General features: G+C 41.3%; 1 protein-coding gene across 1 annotated transcript in view; it reads right to left on the reverse strand.

The window, feature by feature from the left end:
* Positions 1-27,700, reverse strand: part of ap4b1 (adaptor related protein complex 4 subunit beta 1) — a 33,842-nt gene that overhangs the window by 5,536 nt on the left and 606 nt on the right. The window contains exons 3-13 of the mRNA XM_038273454.1: positions 25,539-25,763; positions 25,341-25,465; positions 24,632-24,779; positions 18,264-18,549; positions 17,887-17,985; positions 15,481-15,592; positions 13,550-13,633; positions 13,355-13,458; positions 6,584-6,791; positions 6,201-6,515; positions 1,597-1,701 (exon numbers count right to left, since the gene is read on the reverse strand). Coding sequence (XP_038129382.1) covers positions 1,597-1,701; positions 6,201-6,515; positions 6,584-6,791; positions 13,355-13,458; positions 13,550-13,633; positions 15,481-15,592; positions 17,887-17,985; positions 18,264-18,549; positions 24,632-24,779; positions 25,341-25,465; positions 25,539-25,763 — 1,811 coding nt within the window. The remainder of the gene's footprint in view (positions 1-1,596; positions 1,702-6,200; positions 6,516-6,583; positions 6,792-13,354; positions 13,459-13,549; positions 13,634-15,480; positions 15,593-17,886; positions 17,986-18,263; positions 18,550-24,631; positions 24,780-25,340; positions 25,466-25,538; positions 25,764-27,700) is intronic.

Raw genomic sequence — 27,700 nt, forward strand, 5'->3', positions numbered from 1 at the left:
TTACTCTCAGGTGTCCTTAGAGACGTTTTTCAGGTAATTTCTCTTTCAGACATGTTTCTCTGTTCACCTGTGCCTCCTCTGCATTTCTACTCCACCTGTTCGTCTCTCTAAGCTTTCAGTTTGACGGTGGATTCTCTGTTTAGTTTACATCGTCATGCTCGTTTCCTTTGTTCTCTATCAGCATGCGAGAACGGAGGTTTGCTTTCTTTCAGGGAGCCACTGCTTGTTGGCTGGTGGCCCCTGAAACTGGTCCGCCCAGCTTTGCTTCAGTTGCTCTGTTCACCACAGATAACATCCTGTCGTTTAGCTGAGGCCTATCAGACCATGCAGCACGGGGGATGCTGCATGGTCTGTTCTAAGGCTAGAAAAGGTTTGTTTTATTTTAGTTATTACGATCAAATATTTTATATTTTTTTCCTTTTCTTTCCTCTGACACCATTCGACCAGTTGAAATGTATAATCTATTATATTTTAGAGCAAAAAAGAGCCTTAATGAAGTATAAAACATTAACCTTAATAATTTCCCCTGCTGAGTCATCAAAACTCGCTCACATATGTAGATGTTTTTAGGTCAGATGCGCTTCCTGGTGCGACCAGGTCGTCTGTCTGTGTTGATTCATAAGTGAAATGGTGCCGGAAACCCCACCATCCTCCCTTAAAGAGAGGCAGATCTTTTAGTTCTCAGGCTCCTCTCCTGTGGAACCAACTACCAGTTTTAGTCCGTGAGGCAGACACCCTGTCTACTTTTAAGGCTAGACTTAAAACTTTCCTTTTTGATAAAGCTTCTAGTTAGAGTGGCTCAGGTTATCCTGAGCTATCTCTATAGTTCTGCTGCTATAGGCTTAGACTGCTGGAGGACATAGGGACCCCTTTTTCATCATTCTGCTTCATTCTATCTCTATTCTCCCACTCTGCAGAATCTGTTAGTTCAATCTCTAACGTTCTGCTCTCTCTGCTTTTTCTCATAGTAGCTTCATCTGGTCTGTTCCTGTTTGGCTGTGACTCCATCCTGGAGAGAAATATCAGCTGTGCTGCTGCCATCAACACCTTTGTTTCTAGATGTTGGAGCTTGGCCTGTTTTCCAGTGTAGTCCTGTTTCTCTGACTGTGACTAACTGGATGTGCTCTCTTCGTCCTCTGGCATGGGAGCTGGCTCGGAGCTCGTCTGCCTGGCTGTGTGTTTCCTGGACGGGGCCGCCTGTGGAGCTGGTTGACAGTTGCCTTTTGTATCTATGCTTCTTTTTCTATGTCTGCTTCTGTCTCCTTGAACCCCAGTGGGCCTCAGCAGATGGCCGCTCACACTGAGCCTGGTTCTGCTGGAGGTTTCTTCCTGTTCAAAGGGAGGTTTTTCCTCTCCACTGTCGCTACAAGCATGCTTAGTGTGAGGGATTGCTGAAGAGTCAATGAGTCGATGCAATCAGCTGGTTTTCCTTAGATAGAAAACTTTGAATCAATCTGACTGGATGATCTGGTGAACTGGAAAGTGACCTGAGATGACATGATGTGAATTGGCGCTATAGAAATAAACTGAATAGAATTATAAGGCTGACCTGATGCAGCTACAGTGAGTGATGGAAGCATACATCCATCTTATTACCTTGTCGTCGCATCCAGAGCCGCTCAAACTCCTCTGGACTTACAGCCGGGGTGAGAGACAGAGTGACGCCTGGATCAGTGCAGGGTGATGCGGCGCCGGCTGAGTCTGTGGAAAACATGGCGAAAGCTCTGAGTTAGCGTGATGGAAACCAACCAAGCAACATGCATCCATCTTTACATCTTTAATCTACAATGAGGTGTTGCTTATGCAGCAACAGGAAATAACCTGAAACATGAATGCAGTCTGAAGGAACCGCTTAACCACCAGCAAATCTACATCTGTCTGTTTCTAGAGTCCCACCTGCTGCAGGTCAGAATGAGTTAATCCCTAAACCAACGGCGCCATCACAGCACCGCTCTTTCAACTCTTCGTTTATTTATCTAAGCTCAGTGGAAAAACCCCTAAAATAAACCATTCTATTTAGAAAAGGTTGCACTTCCTCTTGTACCAGCAACACTTTTAAAGGAAGTGCCAGGACATGCTGATGTGCTGTCCCAGAGATTATCACAGATTACAGCACAATCCTGGCTTTTTCATCCAGAAATAACAGAGGAGCCCAAACAGTTTCAAACATTTTCACATTAGCACCTCCAACTCACCTGTTAACAGGAAACAGAACTGATGGTTTGTCAGAAATGTCAGATGAAGAACAGGAAAGTACGGCGCTACTTCAGAGGAGATTAAAACCGTTACGGAACAAGAGGAAACTGGTTTATCTGTGTGTTACGGATGTCTGTTTACAGTCAATAATACTGCCTGCAGTCAAACCCTGTTTATTTAAAACACAGACACTCATCCAGCCTTTATGAAACAGGCGGTAAACAGGCTGAGGCCTAAAACCCGGTTAGACCCCAAGATTAAAAACAGATGAAGGAAAATATGGACTTTTATTTTTTAAGGGTTTCTGATCGGCTCTTCTGGGATTTTTAGTTCCGTTTAGTTTTTAGTTATGCTGGAATTTTTTTTTCTCCTGTTTTTATTGTTAAGAATTATATCATGTTTTAAATGACTTCTTAGTTTTACTTTTATCTCCTGTTTTCTATCTTCTAGTTTTCCATTCTTTGCTTTCTAGTCATTGGTCTTATTTCCATTTTGATTAATTTATTTTCCAGTTTTAGTTTATCCCTGTTTACTCCTTGTTGCCCCTCTTCCCTTCTGTCCAAACCTGCTCCCAATTAGCTAATCACTCCCCCGTTCTCTCCATTATATACTCCTCCTCCTCTGCAGTTCCTCTATCCCAGGGGTGCCCAACCAGTTGATCGCGATCTCCCAGTCGATCGCGGGGGGAGTTTCAGTCGATGGCGAGAAGTTTTACAACGTAGACCTATTCTGCTGTATGTTACATCTTCACATCCACATAGTTTGTTCTTAGTATTTTCCTATTTTTATCTGTTTTCCTGTTGAATTTTAATCCATCTGCCAGTTTCTCTGCCAACACCCAGTGAAGTTTATCATTCTGAAATAGTGGACTTCCCTTCTCCTTCTTCCTGCTTTGAAGTGATCTTAGACTTAGACAGATTTTTTTTTGTCATTTTGTTTACACAAGTGTAAAACAAAAAGGAAATTTAGTTTGGAACAGCTCTCTGGAAAATTTCATCTTTTTTTAAAGTGCAGCCTTGAAAAGTAGTAAAAAAAAATTATATATATATATATATATATATATATATATATATATATATATATATATATATATATAAACAGTGATCTGGACATCTTGACTGCTCTTTTCTGTAGTTTTGGTGAGTGAATGAGTGAGTGAGTGAGTGAGTGAGTGAGTGAGTGAGTGAGTGAGTGAGTGAGTGAGTGAGTGAGTGAGTGAGTGAGTGAGTGAGTGATATGGTGTGAAGTTCTTATGAGATTGTTAAGTTCTGTTTTTTTCAACCTATTTTTCGACACAATTGATCATTTCCTCGTCTGTTGGACTTACTTTTTTATTCTCCACCTGTGCAAATAAAAAACAAATACTGCCATCCCTTGTGTTTGGATTGGTAGATCTCGGCCATGCCATCAACTTCAAAAGTAGATCTTGGTTTAGAAAAGGTTGGGCACCCCTGCTCTATCCTCTTCACTCCTCCTGATTGTTTCTTCCTGGCATCTCCTAGTTTTGTTCCCTGTCTATTATTTCTGGATTTCAGCCTCTGTTACCATCTACCTCTACATTAGATCTGAAAGAAATCATCTCTGCATTTGGGTCCACAACCAACTTTCACTAAATTTGACAAAGTTGCTATTAGTGTTGCACCGATACCGATACCAGTATCGGACGGGGCCCCGATCCAGCCCTAAAATGGTGGTATCGGTATCGGCGAGTACCAACAAATAGGACACCGATACCATTTTGAGAGCCATAAGTTTATTCAACTATTGTCACTAGAGATGTCCCGATCCATGTTTTTGCACTTCCGATCCGATACCAATATTGTTTTTGGACTTCCGATCCGATACTGATACTGGCCGATACCAGCCTATCCGTAACTGTTTACGGTTTTACTGTTCACTGTGCAATTTCAGATTGCTATTCATAATTTTGTTCAGTTTGTGTTTATCTCTTAATAAACAGGTAAGTTTGTTGTTACCAAGCATTGTGTTTTATTCAATCTCACCTAATTTAGCTGGCTAGATGTTATCAAGAGTACTAAAACCCTTTTCAACATGAGTCTTACAACAAAGGCTAAATACTTTAACTTAAACTTAAATACATGCTCGGATAGGCTGGTATCGGCCAGTATCGATATCGGATCGGAAGTCCAAAAACAATATCGGTATCGGATCGGAAGTGCAAAAACCTGGATCGGGAAATCTCTAGGGCAAAATAGTGGAATGGATCTTTTCAATCGGCGAAACTGGAAAATACGGACCGGATTTTTTTTTTTAAACTGGATCAGCATTTTTACATGCTTTGCCGATACGCATTTTTTTGCCAATATCGGCATCCGATCCGATACGTGGATCGGATCGGGACAAGCCTAATTGTCACCCATTCCAGGCAATGAAAAGTTCTACTGGATTCACTTTGTGTTAGATTTTTTCCTGCTTCACAAAGGCAGGCAGCAGCTTGACATGAAGCCATGATGGCAATTATTTTACATTATTATGGTATCGGTATCGGCCGATACTGCACAGCCAGGTATCGGGTATCGGTATCGGGGCCAAAAAATGGCATCGGCGCAACACTAATTGCTATATCCTATAAAGTCCACCTTTAGTGATAAATAATAAGTTGTATGAAAGTAATAAAGCTTAAATCTTTAACGACTAAAAAATGTGAACGATTGTAAAATTTTTTATCAGTGAGCAGCAGTCCCTCCCAGATGGATGGAGAATTTTTCCATCGATGCAGGAAGAAGCTACTTCAACCGTTTCTATATTAATACTGTTTTAAAAATCAGGAACTTTACTAAACCAGTCAAGGTAAAAATGAAGGCTTTAAAGATTACCTTGAGGAATTGCTGTTCTATTCAATCAGAAGGCTGAGTGGACGCCGCTGTTTAGCATCTAAAGCAGGTTATCAAATCAAAGGTTTCAAGTTTATTTAGCAGAATGTCAGGATTCTAGTTTAAGGTCAGATCTACTTCTGTAACTGTGCCGCGCTTTATTCTCCTCTTCTCAAAATATATTTATTTTGATGGAAACTCTTCTTCAAACAAGTTTTAAGAAAAATGTTTTAGAGTTTGGATGCAGTTCCATAAAAATGCATTGGAACCTTTATTGTTTTGACAAACGAATAACAATCAGATATTAGACAAGAAGACAAAGACGGCTTAATTGGTCACACAATTAACGACTTAGTGTGTGAAAATAATGATCCATGTTTGATTTATAGAGCATTTGTTGTTCTAGGTGTGTGTGCAGCTGTAACTAAAAAGCAACTTTTGGGATATTGGTGGAAATGCAAAATCTAAAGATGTAAATCAGGAGAGCTATGCAAATACAGATGTCTGCAAACAACAACAGAGTGAAGTCATGTTTTAGCAGAGTGGATCGGTCTTAGCGTCTGTCTGTCACCATAAACACTCTGATGCTGCAGGAGACAGAACTTAAGGCCAGTCGATCGTTTGATCAGCGCAGTTAAAACAGAAAAAGAAAAAGAAGGGAAATTGCTGAGGTTAATTCAGGCAGCAGGAGAGCAGCAGTCTGAGCAAGTAGAGGAGCTAAGCCTCAACAAATATTAATGCTGACTAATAATGGACCAAAGCATTTCAATAGGATTATATGGGACAGTTTATAATAATAATATCCATAATTTCAGTAATCCATTCAGTTCAGTTTCAAGAATCAACTTGTTTTTGGTCTCAATGAATTATTCTGAGATTTTCTTTGGTTTATAGAAACTAAACGGCATCGTTGGTCAAAAGACAAACGTCCCAAACTAACACAGCAAACATACATGGCATCACAAATTAATAGTTCTGAAACCTTTAATAGGACGGCCATCTTGAACATCTATCAATCATCCAATGAGAATAACCCAACTTCCTATATATATATATATATATATATAAAAATATAAAGCATAGATTTGACAGGAGGGAGGAGGAAGTTGGGTTAAAAACAGTAAAGTTTTCATCTCAGCATAACTTGAGGATTCAGATGTTTTAACTGACCTGGATGGTCCACCTCTGGCCACCTGCAGTCCAGGCTGTCTGGAAGGTCCATGCTGGGTTTGGGAACGGAGGCGTGGTGCTCTGGGCTCCCCCTGCTGGCTGCCTCTGTCTCTCCTGAACGATGTTTCAGAGGCTCCAGTGTGTTGAAGCTGCTCATCCACTGGCGGATGGGTTCAGCTGGACGCCCGGTCAGGACGCCCACTGAGGGGTCGCTTCTCCGACCGTGGAGAACCCTCTGTGTCTCTTCCATCCCACACTGCAGCAGCCGGTAGTAGAGAAGGGCCTGGCCGCGCACACACACGTCCTTCTCCTCCTCTGGAAACAGAGCTGCCATCATTGACATCATCAGTCATCATTGTTATCTCTCACCTACAGACACACACCTATGCAGTAGTGCAGCAATCTCCCCAGCATGTCCTGAGTCTCAGCAGGACGACACAGAAACAGCCTCATGGTGGACGTCAGCAGCTCCATCTTCAGTTCCACAGACGTTTCACTTCTCACTCCGTCGATATACGCTTCTAAGGTGTAGGGGGCGCTGGACACCCGCTCGCCGTGCACGCCCAGCAGCCACAGCAAAGCCTGCCGCCCCTGATGGACCACAACAACACATTCATTTATCTCCAGACATGTCCTCCCTGTTTTCTCCTATCTACAAACAGTGTTGGGGAGTAACGGATTACATGTAACGACGTTACGTAATTTAATTACAAAAACAGAGTAACTGTAATTCGTTACAGTTACAATGAGAAAATATGTAATTCAGTTACAGTTACTTCCGAATTATTAAGATTTACAAATTTAGTTACATTTTTAAAAAAAATATAAAGAAAAACCTTTGCGAAATATGTACAGTGAACCCTCGCTATAACGCGGTTCACTTTTCACGGTCTCGCTGCTTCACGGTGCTGCATCATGCATTGTTAAACTTTATTGTCAAACATAATCAATGGCGGCATGTCGGTTTATAAGGATCTTTTGGCCCAGAAGAAAAAAGAGCGACAACAACTACCGATAACTATGTTCTTCTCTCCAAAAAACACACCTGCACCGCAGGCTTTAGAAGAAAAAACGCCACAGAGCAAAGTAAGAATGCTCCGTCAGAACAGCAGTGAAATACTGTACTGCACACATCAGTCACTATCTGTCCTGCTGTACTTTGTATTGTTTTTCATAATCATTTTTCATTTTCTCCCGTTCCAATCCGTCACGGCGGGGCTGATCCCTGCAATATTAACTCTTCAGTTTGTATTGATGATTAAAATGATTATTTATTTATTTATAACTATATTATTTTACAGTAGCCTGCAGTAGTTATTTGTAAAAAAAAAAACAAACAGACAATAACAACGTCTATACCGTAGGCTACTTTTATTTGTTTAACAAATGCTTGGGCCTGTAAAAAGTTTTTGTTCCTTGATTTCAATGTTGTATGGAGTATTTCATTGTATAATAACTTTAAAAAAATAAAGGTTTCTACTTCACGGATTTCACCTATCGCGGGTTCTTTTAGGAACGTAACCCCGCGATAAACGAGGGTTTACTGTAATGATATTTTTATTGCTTCGCGCCCTGTATCGCCGTTTCCCGCTACGGCTCCTTGTCTCTATCATATTTGCCACTCTGATGATCCATCCTGTGATCGCCTGTCAGCAGTTCCCTCTCAGCTTGGTGCTTTTTAAGGTTCACATTCAGTTCTCAAAAATTAAATGTTCAACATGGGTCAATAATCATTAAAACCTTAAAGTAATCCAAAAGTAATCAAAAGTAATTAGTTACATTACTTTTTAAAAGTAATCGAAAAAGTTACACTACAATTAAATTTTAAACAAGGTAACTTGTAACTGTAACAGATTACTTTTTTAAAGTAACTTACCCAACACTGTCTACAAATATATACAATAAAATAAAAAATGTGGCACATTTTTCTCGCATTGCATCATTTTCTCACTTAAAAATAAATAAAAGCGTATTTTAGAGTTTAAAATCCTTCACAGCAGCACAGTAAACAAGAGAAGAGCCTGTTCTGCAGCAACCTGAGGCTCCTCCTGGCCGCATCTGGAATAAAACAATCCTTCACTGAGGGAAGTTTGGAGAACAGACCAACAGGTTCATATGAGAGATAATATGGCATCATCCATCCATGGCGCCAAGACGCCTCCTCCTTCACTGATGTCACTTTCTGTTTACCTCATTACCTCCTAAATCCTCAGAAACGTCTCAGCTGTCATGGAAGCCTTTCCATGAGGCCAATGTGGCTTAAAGACGCCTAAAGACAGTTGTGTTAAAAAGCTTCACCTGCATCTTCTGTAGCTTTGGAGGCACTGGAGTCAAAATCAGCTCAGAACTAAAGCTAAGACCAGGGGCGGATTTAGGAAATGTGGGGCCCTAGGCAAAGACAGGCATGGGGCCCTCTGAATGGAGAAGACAACACATAAAACAAACCCATTCTACTCTCTTCTTATCCCTTTTCTTCTTGTTTTCCTCTCTATGTTTTGTACTCAGCTGACTTTTCATGCTGTCTCTAAAGGAATGAAAGATTTTTTCCAAGCACTAAGCTCACTTAGCTGATTGCTCCTTCCTGTGTTTCCAAAAAGGCTCCTGTGTGTCGCTGAATGTGTGCACTGATGACTGCACTGCAAAAACGATCTAGAAATAAGTAAACATTTCTTAAATTAAGTGTATTTACCCTTAATTTGAGCAGGTAAATAAGATGATTTGCCAATGAAATTAGTATCTTCACTCTTAAAATAAGATAATTATACAATATGAACTTGAATTAAGACAATGCAATAGCTTTTTCTTATTTCAAATGTAAATTGTCTTGTTCCATTGGCAAAGTGTCTGACTTTCATCCTCAATTTTAGAAAAAAATGTACTTATTTTAAGAAAAAAAATTTCTCACTTAGATTTCCATTTTTTGCAGTGTGAAAGACATCGTCTGCCTCGGTTTATCTCTTTACTACAGTGTGTTAAATTCAAGTTAGTGTGTCTTTAAACACATTTCAATTAGTGCAAGAAATTACACGGGGGAATAAAAAAAAAAAAGTCTAATCAACCAATACTTACCGGACCCCCATGCATTACCTCCATGGACGCCTAGGGGTCGCAGACCCCCTGTTGAAGACCTCCGGTTTAGACCAAATCTTTGTCTAATTTACAGAGATGGCAAAAGTACTCACTTTCCGTACTTGAGTAAAAGTACAGATACTTGTGTTAAAAAATACTCTGGTAAAAGTGGAAGTACTGATTAAACTTCTTTACTCAAGTAAAAGTAACAAAGTACAGGCTTGTAAATTTACTTAAAGTATAAAAGTAAAAGTAGAACCACTTTTTTCATGCCGTTGCCTACATTTTAAATGGATGTCTGCCAATAGGACTAGATCTCCGTTGTGTTCATTTTCAATCATCTCGTCGTCCATGCTACTATGCTAACGCCACCGCCACCAAGCTGCAATGATTTGCCGCCAATGAATACCGCCGAATCTGTCGATTCATCTTGTAGTGGTGCGTCAAATGCAACGTAGATTCCCATCCAATTAGATTGAATTTGGTATTGATGACGTGAAAAATAATAACGGTAACTCCATTTAAATGATTCACAACTAAAGTAACGAGACAATTTTTTAAAATGTAAGGAGTAGAATTAAAAAGTCGCCATAAAAATAAGTAGTAAAGTAAAAATATCAGAAAAATCTACTTGAGTACAGTAACGAAGTATTTGTACTTCATTACTTCCCATCTCTGCTAATTTATGTTAAACTGAAATATTCAAACGTGAGAAGAGGCCAACTGTTTGAAATTAGTAGCTTTAATTGTTAAAATGCAGAGGTAAATTTCTCTAATGTGAGATCCATAAGTATGCATGTGATGAACCGTTTGTACTGAAACTGAAATTTGATTACAACGCAAATTGTAGTTGACAAAAAATAAATTAATTGATTGCTAAAGTTCAGTTATGATTAAAGTGAACATGAATTAATCAGGGAGATAAATCACGTCTCAATAAGTCAGAGAAGCAGAAATGAAACAGAACGGTGGATGAAGAGCTGCGCTGATGGAAACAGAAAAGAAACCGCTGAAGCAGACGCAGCTGTTAACGCCACCGTCTAACCGACATGTTGGTCTGTGCTACTCGCTCCGTCAAACGGCCAGCTGGCCGTGGCACGCCGTCGCTCACGCTGAGGAGGGAGATTCTCTTACTGCTGACGCCACATTCAGCGGGAGGGATTGCTGGAATGCCAGCGCCCTGCAGGACACCACTGAACTGCTGCAGCAGGTTTTCACAGAGCTGAAGCTACAAAGTGCTTCATAAACAACAGCAGCAGTTTGGAAAACTTTTAGAGCCACTTTATTCCCTTGTTTGATCAAAGTTAAACATATTTATTTTATTTTAAGTATGTCTATATGATTGGATTAAAGAAACTTTTTAAACCTTTATTTGCAAACCGCTTTGTGACGATGTTTGTTGTTATAAAGACGAACCAAATAGAAACAGTTTCCGCCTGGTTAACTGATGGAAAACAGCCAACCTGTGTTTAACCTGAGCCTCATGGCTGCGATGCCGCCTCCTTTCTCTGTCACCCAGGAAACCAAACATTTGAATTTGTTTTCCCGTCGGATCCTCAGCTTCCTTACAGACAGCAGCCATATGTGGAGGCCTGCTGTATGCAAAAGGTTGGTGCTTGTTGCCACGGCGACGGATAGATAAACAGCTGAGGAGCGCTGATGTCCTTCTACTTGGTGCATATTTAGATCCTGCTTCATCCAGCTGCTGGATGAATGAATGATTCCAGTTTAATCAGCTCATATGGAGCAAAATGCTGGTGAAGATTCTCAGTCATTCAGGTCAAAGTCATTCCAAAAAAGTTCAAAACAATCCACTGGACTTTGTTTCCAAGTTGGAAGATGTTTCGCTTCCCATCCTAGACGTTTCAGCTTTGCTGTGCTGCTGTAATAAACCTGGAACTCAACACTATTTCTGACATTTTGAAATAAAAAACTTCCTGGATGAAAGAGAAACGTCTTCAAACTTGGAAACAAACTCCAGTGGATTGTTTTTAACTTTTTTGGAATAACTTTGGGAGCGAAGCGTCAGTAAAGACATAAACATGTCACTCTGAGGGATTTGGTGTTAAAAGAAAGGCTCAGAGGAAAACATTCCTCTGTATAAACAGACATTAATCCCATATCAGTCAAAGGTGGAGCCCCCTGCTGGTCTAAAGCATTTCCTTCATCCAGCTCATTTCTGCAGCAATTTCCTGCCACATCTGTTTAATTAAAGGGAAACGCTGTTTTTTTTTAAACTGACACCATTATTTTACATTATTCCATCATGTTCTACTCTCCCATATGAGTTTGTTTCATTTGGAGCCGTTCTGAAGATATTCCGTTAGGTTATATCCAGTAACGTCTTCCTATGGGCAACGACTTGAAGGCACAAACTAAACTGTTCATCATTTATTCTTTATGGTACGCCAGCATTCAGAACATGGAGGAGAATCACTGTCCCCCAGACATCCGTGGTTATATTTTTTATATTTATATATCTTTTTAAAACAAAGCGGAGCGTGTATGACGTCATCCGCGCGACAGAGCGACCCACTTAGAGCAGGAATTTTACCAAGATTGTAAAACTTTTACTAAAAAATTTACCAGACATCAATGTTTGTACTAATTTACTTATGGACCGTGTGGAAATGTAGAAAAATAGAATCAATGTAAATAGAGTTCATCTGTTTGTCTTTATTCTATTTCTAGAAGTAGAAGTCAATAAATAGAACTATTTTTAAGGGGAAAACAAAAAATCTTTAGCATCCTTCTCATGTTGTTATGTTCTATAAAAGAAATAAAACCTGTTATTTATACCTGAACTGCCGTCAAAAATGAAAACAGTAATAACAAAGAAATATTGGTAAAAGGGAATCAGAAATGTTGATAGATTACAGTCTCTGTTTGTTCATTTTAAGAGCATTTTTCAGAAACTAGCATCTATAGAGATTGCAATTAACCTCGAATCGGAGTGCAGAGGATATAGAAAAATATACAGTCCAAAACAGACTAATAAAATACTATTTATAAAATTTTCTATGTAAACTCATTACTATTATGAAGATGACTGATTTAAAGAGCTGGTTGCGTTTTTGTTTTGTTTTTTTTCCTACTGGACTCGCGTCCTTTTCCTGCCCTCGGTCCATCTTTCTCAGAGTGCCCAAAAACAGAGGATGAATCACCCGGGCAACAGAGGTAAGGAGGCCAGCGTTCCTGAGCTAAAGCAGGAGCAGAAGGGGAGTCAGTGTGAGAACCATGTCTGAAAGAGACCGGGACGAGTCGGCCAGCTACGCCGCCCTCTGGGGTTATAAACCACAGCGGCAGAGGAGGCTGTTTGCTGCTAATAGCTCAGGTAGTGAGCTGAGGAGCACAGCAGTAGATCAGAGAGGCCTAACAGGCAAACAGAGCTCTGAGGGCCCTAGAGGGGCTACAGCAGGCCCTGGCTAACTGGAGGCTAACTATGGAGGATCAAAGCAGAACGGCAGAAGATCAGATTAGACTGCTGGGCAGACAGAGGGCTGAATGAAGGGAAGAGTGGCTGATGCTACTGTGAGGAGCACAGTGTGACATCAGAGAAGCCAGCCAGCGAGACAGAGCAGGAAGAGACGATGGCAGGCCAAGGCTAGCCTCTAGAGGCTAACTGCTGAAGGGTAAAGAAGGATCAGAGGAGCCTGCAGACAGACTGAGCAGCGGAGCAGGATGAGAGGAGCTGCAGCTGGAGAGCTATACACGCAAAGCATTATGGGATTTGCTGTCACAGCGGCCTGCTGCCGCTAACTGACAGCAGTGACTAATAACAAAGATGGCGCAGGCACCGCGCAGTGGAGGCGGAGTTACGTCACCAACAGAGCAAAAAGCAGTGATCATCTGTCTGAACGGTCAGTTAACTGAGTTCACTATAACGTTCATTATATATTCCCTGCTCTATATAGTGATGGAGGGATTTAGGGGTTAGGGCGGACGGTCAGACACAGTGAGCTGCTGTGAGCTATGAGAACAGCAGCCTTTAAACAGTGCGTGCACCAGGAGAAATATGCTGACTCTCTGAGGCTAAACCTGCGGGGCGACGGCGGTGGCGACGGCAGCATCGTCTGCGTTCTGACCTGACTGTCCTGCAAAACGTCCTGACAACCTTCCAGGGCCAGAGACACGGTGTCGCTGCACTGCGGACACACCCAGACCAGGTCCCGTATGGTCTGCAGCATGGCTGGAAAAGAAGACAGAAGAAAGGAAGCAGCGATGAGAGAGGCGTGGTCTGAGAGGAAGACGCTGATCGTTGCTCCCAGGATCATCAATACCTGAAGTTATTTGATCTTGTTTCAGTCCAAGCAGCCCAGTGAGGATCTCCAGACATTTGTCGCTGTAGCTTCGCCCGATGTGACCTGAGGGGGAGGAGGATTATGGGTAATCATGTAGATCCAGGGTAACATCCAGAGCCTTGATGTTATCGATCAGTCTAAGAGCCAGAAGCAGAAATGTTTTACTGTTTCATTAGAATTTCACAAATAAAATCTGAGTTTCTGCCAAACCTGATATAAACCAATGTTATAAAAGGATTTAACTTTGGCAGCTTAGAAGAACACAGCTGATTAAACTAATTAATTAATCCAGAAAAACATGTTTTTATAGTTTATTCTTTATAAACTAGTTGTTTATTTCCAGCTTGGCCTTTTTTACACAGGAAACAATCAAAGTCTCCTTAAAGTCATCAGAGCTCAGAGTAGAGGTGAAGTAGGGAAGCGGCTGATCCAGTCGTTGCATTTCTGAATTCTATCAGTGGTGCACGACTTTACACGAGTGAATAAAGTGAATGCGATTGGTCGTTTATCAAGGGGGCGGGATTGTTGTTGCGGAAGGTTTGCAAGCAAGTTTGTTTGTGGCCGGTTTGTTGGAAGCATCTTGCTAACCAGTTAGCATCTTAGTGCTAGCAGGTTCCCAATGGGAAATTCCATTGGGACCAAGTAGCACTAAATTGGTGACTTAGAAACGACGCTGTCAAGGAACGCTATGGACAGCGGAAACATGCAAGAGGAGGAGAGTTTAGTGTCGGAGGTCGTGGATGAGTCTCCTCCGTCATCCATTTTTTATTTAGAGGAGGAAAGCGGGGACGAAGATGTTGTGGAAGAGGACGCCAGGGCGGCAGAAGCTTGGTTTGGTGTAGAAGGCTTCCAGCCGTACATGTTTGAGCCCTTGCCTCGCAACGCTGCCAGTTCTGTTAGCTCTACGCCTGCCGAAGACACAGACGTCCATCCCCGTGAACACTGGGACGCAACTCAATGGGAAAGGAAAGGATTCTGGTTTCAACCGTTGCGTATATTAGCTGCGACATACGAATCAAGATGCTATGACCGAAAAAATTGGATTGACAGATGACCGTTGATATATGATTGGCCGAATTTAGGTGTTCAGGCTGACGTAGAACTAACTGGCCTGCAGAAGATAACGGGAAAAATACAGATTTTAAGACAGGACTTTTTCTAAAGTCGAAATTTTCTACCTTTTGGGGCAATATCGTCTGATAAAGAGTACATTTATATACATGTTTAAGCCAGAATGATTTAAAATTTAAATATGATTTTCCCACGACTTTAAAGGAGCCGCGTCACGGACTGCCGGTTTCCATGGTAACGTCTCACTGTGGCTGCTGATTGAATGATCCTGTTGGCTAAAATTATTTCTGGATTTTACATTTTGTTTTTCTTCATTTTGCAGTAACCATAATCCTTCAGGATTGGAGTGTTTAGTCAGACTTTACTCTGCAATGTAAAGTCTGACTAAACACTCCGCTTTGGATGCGGCGTGTTGGGAAGTCCAGCCAGCAGATGGCGACGGCGTAAAGCAACATTCATAAGTGCTGATAGCAGGTGGTGCAAAAAGACTTTTCAGGCTCAGAAAGGTCCAAGTAAGCAGCAGGAAGACGAATGATTGGCCTGCAAGCTTCATTTTAACCTCATCGTTTGTCGGTGTGTGTGTTTGTGTGTGTGGTGGTGGGGGGCAGTTAAAGGCATCTTTCCAGATTTCTTTTTCGTTTGTTTTATTTCTTTTTTTAAAGCTTAACTTTTAAATACATTTTCTGTTGTAATCTTAATAGTTTATTGTCTGTAATATAAACACCATGTCCTTCTAACCCTCTAAGGACCTTCATTAAATCAGGTTGGACCATAGATGCTGTCTCATATAAAGCTTTAGGACTGTAGAGATGTTTCTTCAGGACGGTGGGAGTTTTTACCGATGGCTGCGATGGCAGCCTGAGCCGTGTCGTCGTTCACATCGGTGCAGTATCCTTTCAGCTCCTCCAGAATCATCAGCACATTCTCATCGTTCACCAGCTCCACCAACACCTGCAGAAACATCATCTGGATTGAATGCCGCCGCGCCGCAAACAGCCAGCTGAGATACATCAGCTGTTGTTGCAAAGAAAAACCGGATTATATATAATAACACAGACATACAAACATAGTTTACATTTTAGAAAGATTTATCTAAAATTAATTCTCTCTATTTAATTCTAACAGGATCCTAACAACTCATTCTTAAAAAGATTTGCTGGTCTTGTTCTCTTTGTTTTTACTTAGCTGTGATAGAAATATGAAGCCTGCAGAGAGCAGCTGTGCAGCAGCAGCTTAAACGAGGAGTTTAAGCCACAAAATGTGGAGGACAGAGCGCCTCATAGTGGACATGAATGTTTTGCAGTAATCCAATCCAATCCAATCCACTTTATTTATATGGCACGGTTTAAATAAACACAAGGTTTCCAAAGTGCTGCACAAAAAGATAAAATAACTAAAATAAATAAAAGTAAATAAAATAATAAAATAGAAAATAGAAAAATCCGGAGTCACTGGGCTTCATGCAACAAGGATTACACAAAAAATGTAGTTCTTAAATTGTCTGTAGGAGTTATTAAGAAGAAACTGTTTTATTCTCCATTTTTCTCCTCTTTCTAATCGTCTCTCAGCTACAAAAACATTTCTTACTAGATGTAGGAGTCTACTAGCCTCGTGAGACCATCCTGATCTCGCGAGCTTTCAAGGTTTCACTCGCAGATCAGTCTGGAGACTCTCCATTAAAGAAAATTTGGAGCCGTTCACCAAACGAACGTCCAATCAGCGTTGGCTTTGAGGCGGGTTGAGGTGTGACGCAATGAGAAGCGCAACAGTTCAGTCTAAAGAACATGGCCGCTTCAGACGATGAAACTAGCGTTAGCGTGGCTATCGAGCAAGTTTTATCGGAATTACAGAGTATTTCTTCACTGAAAGAAGAGCAAAACACTGCTCTGGAGGCTTTCCTCAGAGGAAAAGATGTTTTTGCTCTTCTCCCGACTGGTTTCGGCAAGAGTTTGATCTATCAATTGGCTCCTCTTCGTCGTCGCTCTGTAAGTACGTCATATGCTTCGTTGATCTGATTGGTTTATTTGGCCCGTCTATCACCAACATAGGCCAATCAGCTAACCAGTATTTTCACCCCTTCCCAAAATTACTTCAACGGAAGGTTTCCAGATACATATGCGGAGCAAATCCATCTGGCGGAGTCAGGTTAGGAGTCTACCTCCATCAGTCAGCTGTAAGTTTCTCCCTAAATGACTTCATCTGTTGTTCATTAGAGGCAATCCTGCATTTTATCAGGCTGCATCATTCTATATTGTGCAGTTCTACAATTCTAGATGACAAAACTCTGGGTCCCTCCCCCTGCAGCTGGCATGTGGGGATCCAGGGGCCTCTGGTTTCATTTGTTGGTCCAGAAAAAGAACAGTCAGTGACTCTATGTGAGATCAATCTACTATAGAAATAAGATGCGGAACAGAAAATGGATGGTTGTCCAGCAAAGCTTCTCTAACGCTCAGACTTTCCTTCATCTCCTCCATAGCAGCTCCTTGTTTTTGTTCTCACACTAAATGTGGATGTTTGGCTCTGAATTCATCCGTTCACATCTGGATGTTTCTGTCTGAGAGACAGAGAGTAGATGAAGGGATGACAGACGTGCTCTGGAGATGGACAGTACAGGTGTGGGTGGGAAGTAAAAGGCAGAATGTTGGTTGGTTGATGGTGAACTCAGAAATATTTAAAACAGATGTTGAACCTCTGGCCTCATCTGGAGTTTTTATCCACTGTTTTCAGATTAAATGATTTTTTTCATCAGAAATCCATTTATTTAGTGTCTTTCTTCATCAACAACTCTGAAACATTTTATACCTATGAAATAAGTAGTTCATCCAAATGAAAATCCTCTCAGGATCTGTTTTAAATCCAAATTAAAGGCCCATAGAACTGCTTCCTAAAGCGCTTCAGGGCAGCAGACTACGGAAGAGGATTAGGGCCACTGAAAAAAAAAAAAAAGTAAAATGATTTTTAAATTTTATTTCAGTTTAACATGGGAAAAAAGTCAGAATTCTGACTTTTTTCTCAGAATTCTGACTTTAATCTCAGAATTCTGACTTTAATCTCAGAATTCTGACTGAATTCTGACAATAAAAAAAGTCAGAATTCTGAGAAAAAAGTCAGAATTCTGACTTTAATCTCAGAATTCTGACTTTTTTCCCATACTATACTGAAATAAAATTAAAAAAATCAGTTAACTTTTTTTTTTTTTTCCAGTGGCCCTAATCCTCTTCCGTAGCAGACTGTTTGGTTCTTACCTGCATTTTCCTCTGCTTGATGTAGACCGGCTCAGCATAGCTGCAGAAGAAACGCTTGAAGTGCTCCCCCAGCAGGCCAGGGGTGGAACGCAGCAGCAGCTGCAACAAGTCAAAGACATTTATTGGATTCCTTACGCAAACAGACGGTTATTTATCAAAAGACAAAGATGCTGATGAACAAATGGAAACGCTAAAGTAGATTTATGTTGAGGTTTTAATCTGAGCTGAATTATGGAGTAAATCAATTAACTTTATCGTGCAGAAAAGGTTTTATATGTAGACCTAGACTTCTTTTATTTTCAGTAGTTTAATTGATAAAAGCCAACAGACGTGTAATGCAGTGAGGTGAAAAACAGAGACACTTCCTGGGTGCAGACCTGAATGTGACAGAGCGCCGTAAACCTCATCTCTCTCGACCCGCTTCCACACGCAGCCAGCAGGGGGCCTCGCGCTCGCTCCATGGCCGCCTGGCTGACAGCAGGGAGGCTGGAGCAGAGGCTCAGGAAGAGGCTGAGGGTGGCAGCCATGACAGGAGGGTGGGGGCTGACCAGGGAGGAGTCCAGCAGCGAGAGGATGTCAAAGAGCTCGTCTTCTGACTGGGGCCGGTATCTCTGAAGGACCCTTAGCACCTCCGACTGGCCCCAAGTATCACACTCCTTCAGCCTGAGAGAAAACCACAAACACTTTACAGCTGCAGCTACGCTGAGAAAAGATCTAAGGTTGAGCAGGACTGCTTCCCTGCATCATGGATCACAGATGATGCAAACATCTACCTGTCACTTCTTAAGAACCATGTTGACATTAAACCACCTTCAACCTTCTTAACCAAACTGATCTTAACCCTTCTTAACCAAGCCTCTGATAGCTTCAGGAGAAATGTTCTATTTAGCTCCTGCTGTCATTTCAGGCTTTATCAAAATGTGGGTCAGCCGTCAGTCACAGCCGATCAGAAATAAATAAATATGCTGATAATTGTGTCACATTGATCTCTCTGTCTGTTACAGTCATTTATATCCCAAAGTGTAAAAAGGTACGAAAGGAAAAAGGAGGAGAAGGTGTGACGGGAAAGGAAGGCAGCATTATTTCTTACTCTGACCAACATTTAGTTCCTGCCTTTCAGCCCTGAGATGAAAACCAACCGTTTTCTGCTTGGAGGCAAAGCGAGTGCTGATTCTCTCCCCTGCAGAGAAGCTAAAAGATTATACGGTTATAACCTTTAAATGGATGAAATGTTTTTATCATCAAGTAAAGAGCAGTCTATCTAGGAAGATCTCTCTATTGTGTAAAATCTATAACTGTTGGTGATGCAGATCATGGATTATATATTAAATAAAACATCTGCTTTCCTTTAATGTTTCCTGCTGTGAAGCAGAGTCTCCTGCAGTGGAAGCAGCCATGTTGGCGACGGTCCCCTAACCAGCCTGAGGTCCTGCTGCGCTCCAAGGCTACAGTCTAAACATCACTGCAGGTTTCGATGCTTTGAATTAGAATTTTTCACAGGCATTCTGGCGCCGCTTTGATGACACAAAAAAGAAGCCCACAATGGACACAGAGGCACCGTGGACAAGTCATTTACGCAGGCAAAAGAAAAAATGTTCCAGGTAAACTCCTACAGTTTCCTTACTTTATTTCTCCTCAGGCAAGCAAACAGAAAAGGACAAACATTTCCTCCATGCTTCTCTTGCACTGATAAAAATACGCCCACCCAGATGCATGCTGGTCCTGCCATAGACTAGCCTCGTGAGACCATCCTGATCTCGCGAGCTTTAAAGGTTTCACTCGCAGATCAGTCTGGAGACTCTCCGTTGAAGAAAATTTGGAGCCGTTCACCAAACGAACGTCCAATCAGCGTTGGCTTTGAGGCGGGTTGAGGTGTGACGCAACGAGAGCGCGACAGTTCAGTCTAAAGAACATGGCGGCTTCAGCCGATGAAACTAGCGTTAGCGTGGCTATCGAGCAAGTTTTATCGGGATTACAGAGTATTTCTTGACTGAAAGAAGAGCAAAACACTGCGGGTCGCACTGAAGAATGACGACGTCACAGCTGCAGAGAAGTCTGTGACGTTATGCTACGATCACACCGTACACCATCAGAGAAGCACCTTTCCGATGCTTGTCGTCATTAAGGTCAGCCGTTCAGTAAAATGTCTGAATTGGCGTTGAGTTTGAGGCTTTATATAGCGGACCAAAGCCTATGGCTAAGAAAACAGGCTAATTTACCCAGCAGAACAGCTGCGGCCCTTAGAAAAGGGGAGTCGTTTTGGGTTATTTTATAGCCTGTAACATGCGATACTGGCCTATGTCTCTGAAAGGGGGTCGTTAGAGGCAATCGTTGGCTCCGTTCGCACCGGATGCAATGTAAGCATGAAAGAAGCTTCAGCTGCTTTATTTTTGATCCACATTAAGGTCAGACGTCCAGTAAAGTGAGTCCAGATGCTTCTGCTGCTCCTGTGTTCAATTCCAGAGAGCAGCTTTGCTATATTAGCTGTGATCAGCGGGTAAAAAGTAGTTAGAATCTATGTTGAAGTGAGAAAGTCCTCCTGAAAACATGGTCTGTGCAGTCAGTTCATCAAAGCATAGGCGGATCTACTGGGGTGGCATAGGGTGGCAAATGCCTCCCTAAATGACAGCCTTGCCACCCCTGCTGCCACCCCAGTTTGCTGTAGGGGTGGCGAGGCTTATGAATTATAGATAATTTGAGAATTTCGACCGCTAATTTCTAATGTCGGACTGCAGTGAATGCAGCACAAGATGACGCTAGAGCGACTGAGACTGATTTGCTTTGAAAACCGAATGGGGCAAAGCGAGGGAGCCAGGGGTCATGGGGAGAGGAGACACGGGAAGAAACAGGTAAACACTGATTAACTATCTATTGAGAAATTAAATCATAATGAAAGCACATTGTTACTAGCATAGCTGCAATGCTGATTTACAGATGATAAAAATCAGGTTGCAGAACGTTATTTCTCTAACTATGATGTTAGTTAGGCCTGACGACTCAGGCTCATAAAGACATATTTACGGTCAACTATGACAGAAAAGAGACGATCAAGTTTGGTTGAACTCAAATCAAAACGCACAAAGGCTTTGGATCTAAATACAGGTGCTGGTCATAAAATTAGAATATCATGAAAAAGTAGATTGATTTCAGTAATTCCATTTAAAAAGTGAAACTTGTATATTATATTCATACATTACATACAAACTCATATATTTCAGATGTTTATTTTGTTTAATTTTGATGATTACAAATGACAACAAATGAAAATCTCAAATTCATCATATCAGAAAATTAGAATATTGTGAAAAGGTTCAAAATTGATGGCCCCTGGTGCCACACTCTAATCAGCTAATTAACTCAAACCACCTGCAAAAGCCTTTAAATGGTCTTTCAGTCTAGTTCTATAGGCTACACAATCATGGGGAAGACTGCTGACTTGACAGTTGTCCAAAAGACGACCATCGACACCTTGCACAAGGAGGGCAAGACACAAAAGGTCATCGCTAAAGAGGCTGGCTGTTCACAGAGCTCAGTGTCCAAGCACATTAATAGAGAGGCGAAGGGAAGGAAAAGATGTGGTCGAAAAAAGTGTACAAGCAAGAGAGATAACCGCACCCTGGAGAGGATTGTGAAACAAAACCCATTCAAAAATGTGGGGGAGATTCACAAAGAGTGGACTGCAGCTGGAGTGAGTGCTTCAAGAACCACCACACACAGACGTATGAAAGACATGGGTTTCTGCTGTCGCATTCCTTGTGTCAAGCCACTCTTGAACCACAGACAGCGTCAGAAGCGTCTTGCCTGGGCTAAAGAGAAACAGGACTGGACTGCTGGTGAGTGGTCCAAAGTCATGTTCTCTGATGAAAGTAAATTTTGCATTTCCTTTGGAAATCAAGGTCCCAGAGTCTGGAGGAAAAGAAGAGAGGCACTTCATCCACGTTGCTTGAAGTCCAGTGTAAAGTTTCCACAGTCAGTGATGGTTTGGGGTGCCATGTCATCTGCTGGTGTTGGTCCATTGTGTTTTCTGAGGTCCAGGGTCAACGCAGCCACATACCAGGAAGTTTTAGAGCACTTCATGCTTCCTGCAGCTGACCAACTTTTTGGAGATGCAGATTTCATTTTCCAACAGGACTTGGCACCTGCACACAGTGCCAAAGCTACCAGTACCTGGTTGAAGGACCATGGTATCCCTGTTCTTAATTGGCCAGCAAACTCTCCTGACCTTAACCCCATAGAAAATCTATGGGGTATTGTGAAGAAGAAGATGCAATACACCAGACCCAACAATTCAGAAGAGCTAAAAGCCACTATTAGAGCAACCTGGGCTATCATAACACCTGAGCAGTGCCACAGACTGATCGACTCCATGCCACGCCGCATTGCTGCAGTAATACAGGCCAAAGGAGGCCCAACTAAATACTGAGTGCTGTACATGCTCATACTTTTCATGTTCATACTTTTCAGTTGGCCAACATTTCTATAAATCCTTTGTTTTTATTGGTCTTCAGTAATATTCTAATTTTCTGATATGATGAATTTGAGATTTTCATTTGTTGTCATTTGTAATCATCAAAATTAAACAAAATAAACATCTGAAATATATGAGTTTGTATGTAATGTATGAATATAATATACAAGTTTCACTTTTTAAATGGAATTACTGAAATCAATCTACTTTTTCATGATATTCTAATTTTATGACCAGCACCTGTATATTTGTGAAGCGTTTTGCTGAGCAACATGGAAATCACTGCATTCACCTGTTATAGTCAAGGTAACTTTATGCTATGCTCTCTGGTGAGCCTTTACAGAGCTGTTACATTTTGTTTTGGCACCTCAGAAAATGTTATATTTCCTTTAATAAAACCAAAAGTGTTAAAAGTTAAAATGTGATACTGGTGTAAATCCTGCTTAATATGAAGCAGTGTTGTTGTTTCTTTTTTGTATATTTAGTATGAAATCATCCAGAAGTGACCTGTATGAACCTACTCACAACATTTTTTGTACTTTTTCAGACTGGAAGCAAAATGTATTTTTATGTTGCTTCTTTTCAGATTTGTGGAGATTTTGATGTAACATACAGAACCCGCCTTTTTGTTGATTTGTTGATACAGCAGTATGGAGGACCAACTCTGCCATATTTAAAAATAAATACAGAAATAAATAAATGCTCAATAAATAAATAAGCATACAATTAATTGCCACCAAAAATGCAAACAACAAATAAATGTAAGTAGAAATTTAATTATACAGTGAGTCATAAATGTATATAACTCTTTTAATTAGCTTCTTTATTTATTTGCCTTTGTAACATTTACCTTATTTATTTTTTTGTCATTTATTATCTTCAACTTTATTTTTTAATTACTTATATTTTTAAGTATTTATTTATGTGCATGTTATCATATTTTTGTCTGTTTTATTCTTCCTTTGTATTTTTTTACCCTAGTTATTTCTTCGCCGTTATTTCTTTCCGCCTGCCCTTTTAACATTTCTGCCTGCCATTATAATATAATTTCTAATAACATTTATTTGTTGATTGCATTTTTGGTGGCAATTAATTGTATGCTTATTCATTTATTGAGCATTTATTTATTTATTTCTGTATTTATTTTTAAATACGGCAGAGTTGGTCCTCCATATGCGGCTCTACCTACAGAATATTTACATGCATGAAATGTCCCTTTCATTTTGCCTTAACTGCTGTATTTCAAGTTACTGAGGAACAAATGGGGTAAATGTGTGTTCAGAGTAAACATTACATAGATGTCCAGTACCTTGTTCGGGTGTCTTGACCCATTTATTTCTACTGTGTAGTTCTGCTCACTTTAGTCCAGCTCAGTCCATAGATCTCTGATGGGTAACTTTTTTCTTTCTATAGTTTCTTCTTGTGCAAATGCTGCAAAGCTGCCTCTCTGACAGTCAGTCTCACACATCTGCGACTCAGCACCTGTGTCTTACCTTAATACCTTTCCTGTCATAAGGCCCCTCTAGAAGTAGTGTTATCATTCTTCTATCTCCTATTAAGTGAGATCTCATTGTACGATGTATTATTAATATGAACTGTTTCACATGAAACACTAGTACTGTACATACTATTCTCACCAAACTATGATAACTGTGATTAAATTCAGTGTAAACAAATGCCATATGTTACCACCCCTCAAAAATTTCTGCCCCCCTCTCGCCACCTCATAAATATTTTTCTAGATCCGCCCCTGCTTCAAAGATTATTTCTCTGTGGGAGCCGCTCAGACCCCCACATACCGGCGCTGCGCTGTCACTGGGAATCCCCAGCAGCAGCTGCCTCAGGCCCGCTCGCCTCTTGGGGGTTTTCCCCTCCTGTTGGTGGCGGCTGGAAGTAGATGTTAGCGTTTTTCAGGTCTGTGCTACAAACTGCAGGCAGCAGGATAATAAAAGCCAACATATTCTGCCGGCAGGTTTCTACATTTTAGGTTAATTTAGGCGTTAATAAACTGTTTCAGAGGAGAGATCATACTTCTAATGCTTGTGAATCGCGCCCCTCGCCTCAGATGGACCTTCTGATGCGCCATGATGTGCGCCATCCGTTGACTTAGCATGTAAACCAGCTTTGAAGGTGTGAACGTAGCATTAATGTGGTATAAAATGCAGCAGGAATATTCATATTAGCAGAATCATTTCTGATCTGGTTGAAGGTATGAAAGAGACTCCAATGAATTTCTGTTTCGCTGCGAGTGAAATCAGGTGAGTTTGTTGGTCTGACCTGTTGAGGAGGTGGTGAGCGATGGGCTTGTTAATGACCACGCCTCCTTCCTCCTTCAGGATTTCCTCCAGAGCTCGGAGGCAGTTGACCATCACCACGGGGTCCGGGTCCCTCAGCAGGCCGTACAGCTCGTTCACCACCGCAGCATCTGGAAGGGACGGGAATTCTGGGATGTCGGTTTCCAAACAAATTTACTTTCATCTGAAAACAGAACTTTAGATGATTGACTAACGGCTCAGTTTCTGGTTCTGGAGTCCATGGACACGAGGAATGCAGGAATGCTCTACTTCCTACTCTACTGCTTCCTTACAATCCATTTTCTGTGCAAATGCTTGGATCAAAAACTCCTTCATCATCTCCTCCTTGCAAAGGAAGTTGTCGTGTCTCCTACTCTTCTGGAGAGTCGGGGCTTAAATTCTATTAGACTTTCACGCTCTGGAAATAAACTTTAATAAAATATTCTAATATTTTTCCAGACGTAATGAAGCAAAATATGTTTAGGTTCCTGATAATGTGTTACCAGTGATCTATGAGAAGCTTTGACCCGGGAGGTTTAGTCCCAGACCCTCTGCCTCATCCAGTCTAGAAGGAGCCCGCTGACTGTCCAGCAGACCTTCTGGTCGTCATTCCTGTTCAAACTTTCCTGGTTCTGGTTGAGGAGTTTGGTTTCTAAGCATGTCCAGCTTTGCAGCAGAAATGAAAGGTCTACCTGTTTCAGGTTGGAGCTGGTGCAGTTTGGCCCAGCCAAGAACAGCCACCCGCCTGACGCACGCCGCCCTGTCTCTCAGCCCCGCTGTCAGCGGCTGCTCCACGTACTCCACCAGGCTGGGCAACCTGCCGACACAAACACAGCCGTCAGAAATGGTTCCCCGTCCCCTCCGCCTTAGGGGCGTCGCCCTCTGCTTGCCTCAGGTTGGTCATGCTTCTCAGAGCCAGGCTGCGGACCATGGGGTTGGGGTCCAGGCAGTCTTTCCTCAGCGTGTTGACGACCAGCAGGGAAAGCTCCGGGTTAAGGTGGGCGTAGCAACACAGGAAGACATACACCAGCTTCTTCTGGACCACGTCTACGGTGGCGCAGGCTTTCACCATCTCACTGAACAGGTCAGAGACATCCAGGCCCTGAGACATCGCCCTGAGGAGGGGGGGGGGGGGGGGGGGGGGGGGGGGTGAGGAGGAGGGAGGAGTTACACCAGGAGTTAATTTACTTGCTTAATTAAACCAGGAAATTAACTTTTTTTTTTTTTTTAAAGATAGAATTATTAGATTGGATATTTGCACAGGCTGTTTCCATGTATATATATATATATATATATATATATATATATATATGTATATATATATATATATATATATATATATATATATATATATATATATATATATATATATAGTTATTGCTCTGGGTGTCAGATATAGAGAAACAGGTTATTGCACAGGGTATTAAATAGTAATAAATAATAGTAATAGTAACAGGCTGTAAAAGGAGCTGCTCGGCTCCTCTACAGTCTGAGGGTGATAATCCCTGTTATTCCTAAAAACCAGTGCAGCTAATTCCACAGGAGGCTAACCATGCAGGGTGGCAGCATCATGCTGAGGGACACGTTCCTACAGCAGGAGACTGTAAGACTTTTGTCCTGACCAACCCCCCCTTTTCAGCCAAAGCAGTCACAGGCAAGTCACATGGAAGCCACCAGAGGTGTGACCAACCACCCCCCTCTCTGTGAGGACAGAACAAAACCACAGAGCACACAGGATTCTCTCTCTTTTGCTGCTGCTCTCCTTGCCTCCTCTCCCTTGCCCATGAAGCTGGGTCCAACACAGTGGAGATGCAGGCCCCAGGGGAACCAGATCTCCAGAACCATCAAGAATTAGTCAGAACCTTTCAGAACCGAACTGTTGCAAAACAGACCTTTTGCAACACATTTCTCTTGAGTTTCAGAACTTATAGAGCCAAACTGGATGAGAGAAGGACTTCCCTGACAAAGAACCTCTGCTGTGTCCTGACTGCAGAGCTACAAAACTGGATGAAACTCAAGCTTTCCAAATGGACGTAGAAAAAGGTTTGCAGGTCTGGCATGATTAGGGACAGAACAAGCAATATGATGCTAATCATATCACGTGTTTACTGCTGAGTAAAGATGACGCTAAAGAATGGACTGCATGCTATGCTATGCTACAGGAAAATGTGTTGAGCTGTTGCTAAAGCTTAGACAATCTTTATTCACTGAGGATTTAAACACTGATATAACATTAGTGTTCATGTGTTCCTCAGATGCTCATTACATTTCCATTACCAAGTCTGACCAAGAGTCATTTAGTGGAATCCTGATGTCTATTCGCTGCTAGTTATTTCAAAGAGGGTAAAGAATCATTTAGCTAAAGGTTATTGGTTCTTGATTAAGCAAATCATTCAATAAAACATTATTTGGCCAAATAATGTTTTATTCACCTCATGGATTTGCATTGTGAATTGGTCTGAAAACATTCCAATTTCTTTAAAATTTGTGAAAAGCTAATTTGATCAGATCCCAAATTATTCCAGACAAACTTTGGTTTCAATCATAGAATCCATCTTAAACTGTAATATGTTTTTCAACCGTTTTCCCCTTCCTCTTTGTACATAGTAGTTAGTTTAGTTTAGTTGAGTTTTACTAGTCTTAGTTGAGAGTGTTAAATTGAAATATGTTTGACTTGGAGCTGAATGATTTTTGTTAATAAAATCTTATATTTTGAACAGAAGTTGTGGTGAATTTATTCCATGTATGTGCAGAATTAACTGTTTGACCATGATTAGTGCTCGAATCACTCTTTCATTTATTGTTCTAACACACAGTTAGTAGGACTGTGTGTTATAAACACTATATAACAGCTGAAATAATATCTGATTAAATAAGATATTTTTTATTGGGAATAGAAAGGAATATATAATAACAGACATTTCCATGTTTCCAGCTTTTCAGGAAGTCTGACCTAAAGAAACTGGAGCAGTGTCTTTAGATCTTCCAGCTAAAGTGTCTGTTTGTGGATGGGCAAAGTTAGCAGAAACAGACCAAATTCCAGGATAATGAT

This window comes from Cyprinodon tularosa, unplaced genomic scaffold (assembly GCF_016077235.1).
Source record: "Cyprinodon tularosa strain WSP-4 unplaced genomic scaffold, ASM1607723v1 ctg872, whole genome shotgun sequence".
Classification (NCBI taxonomy): Eukaryota; Metazoa; Chordata; class Actinopteri; order Cyprinodontiformes; family Cyprinodontidae; genus Cyprinodon; species Cyprinodon tularosa.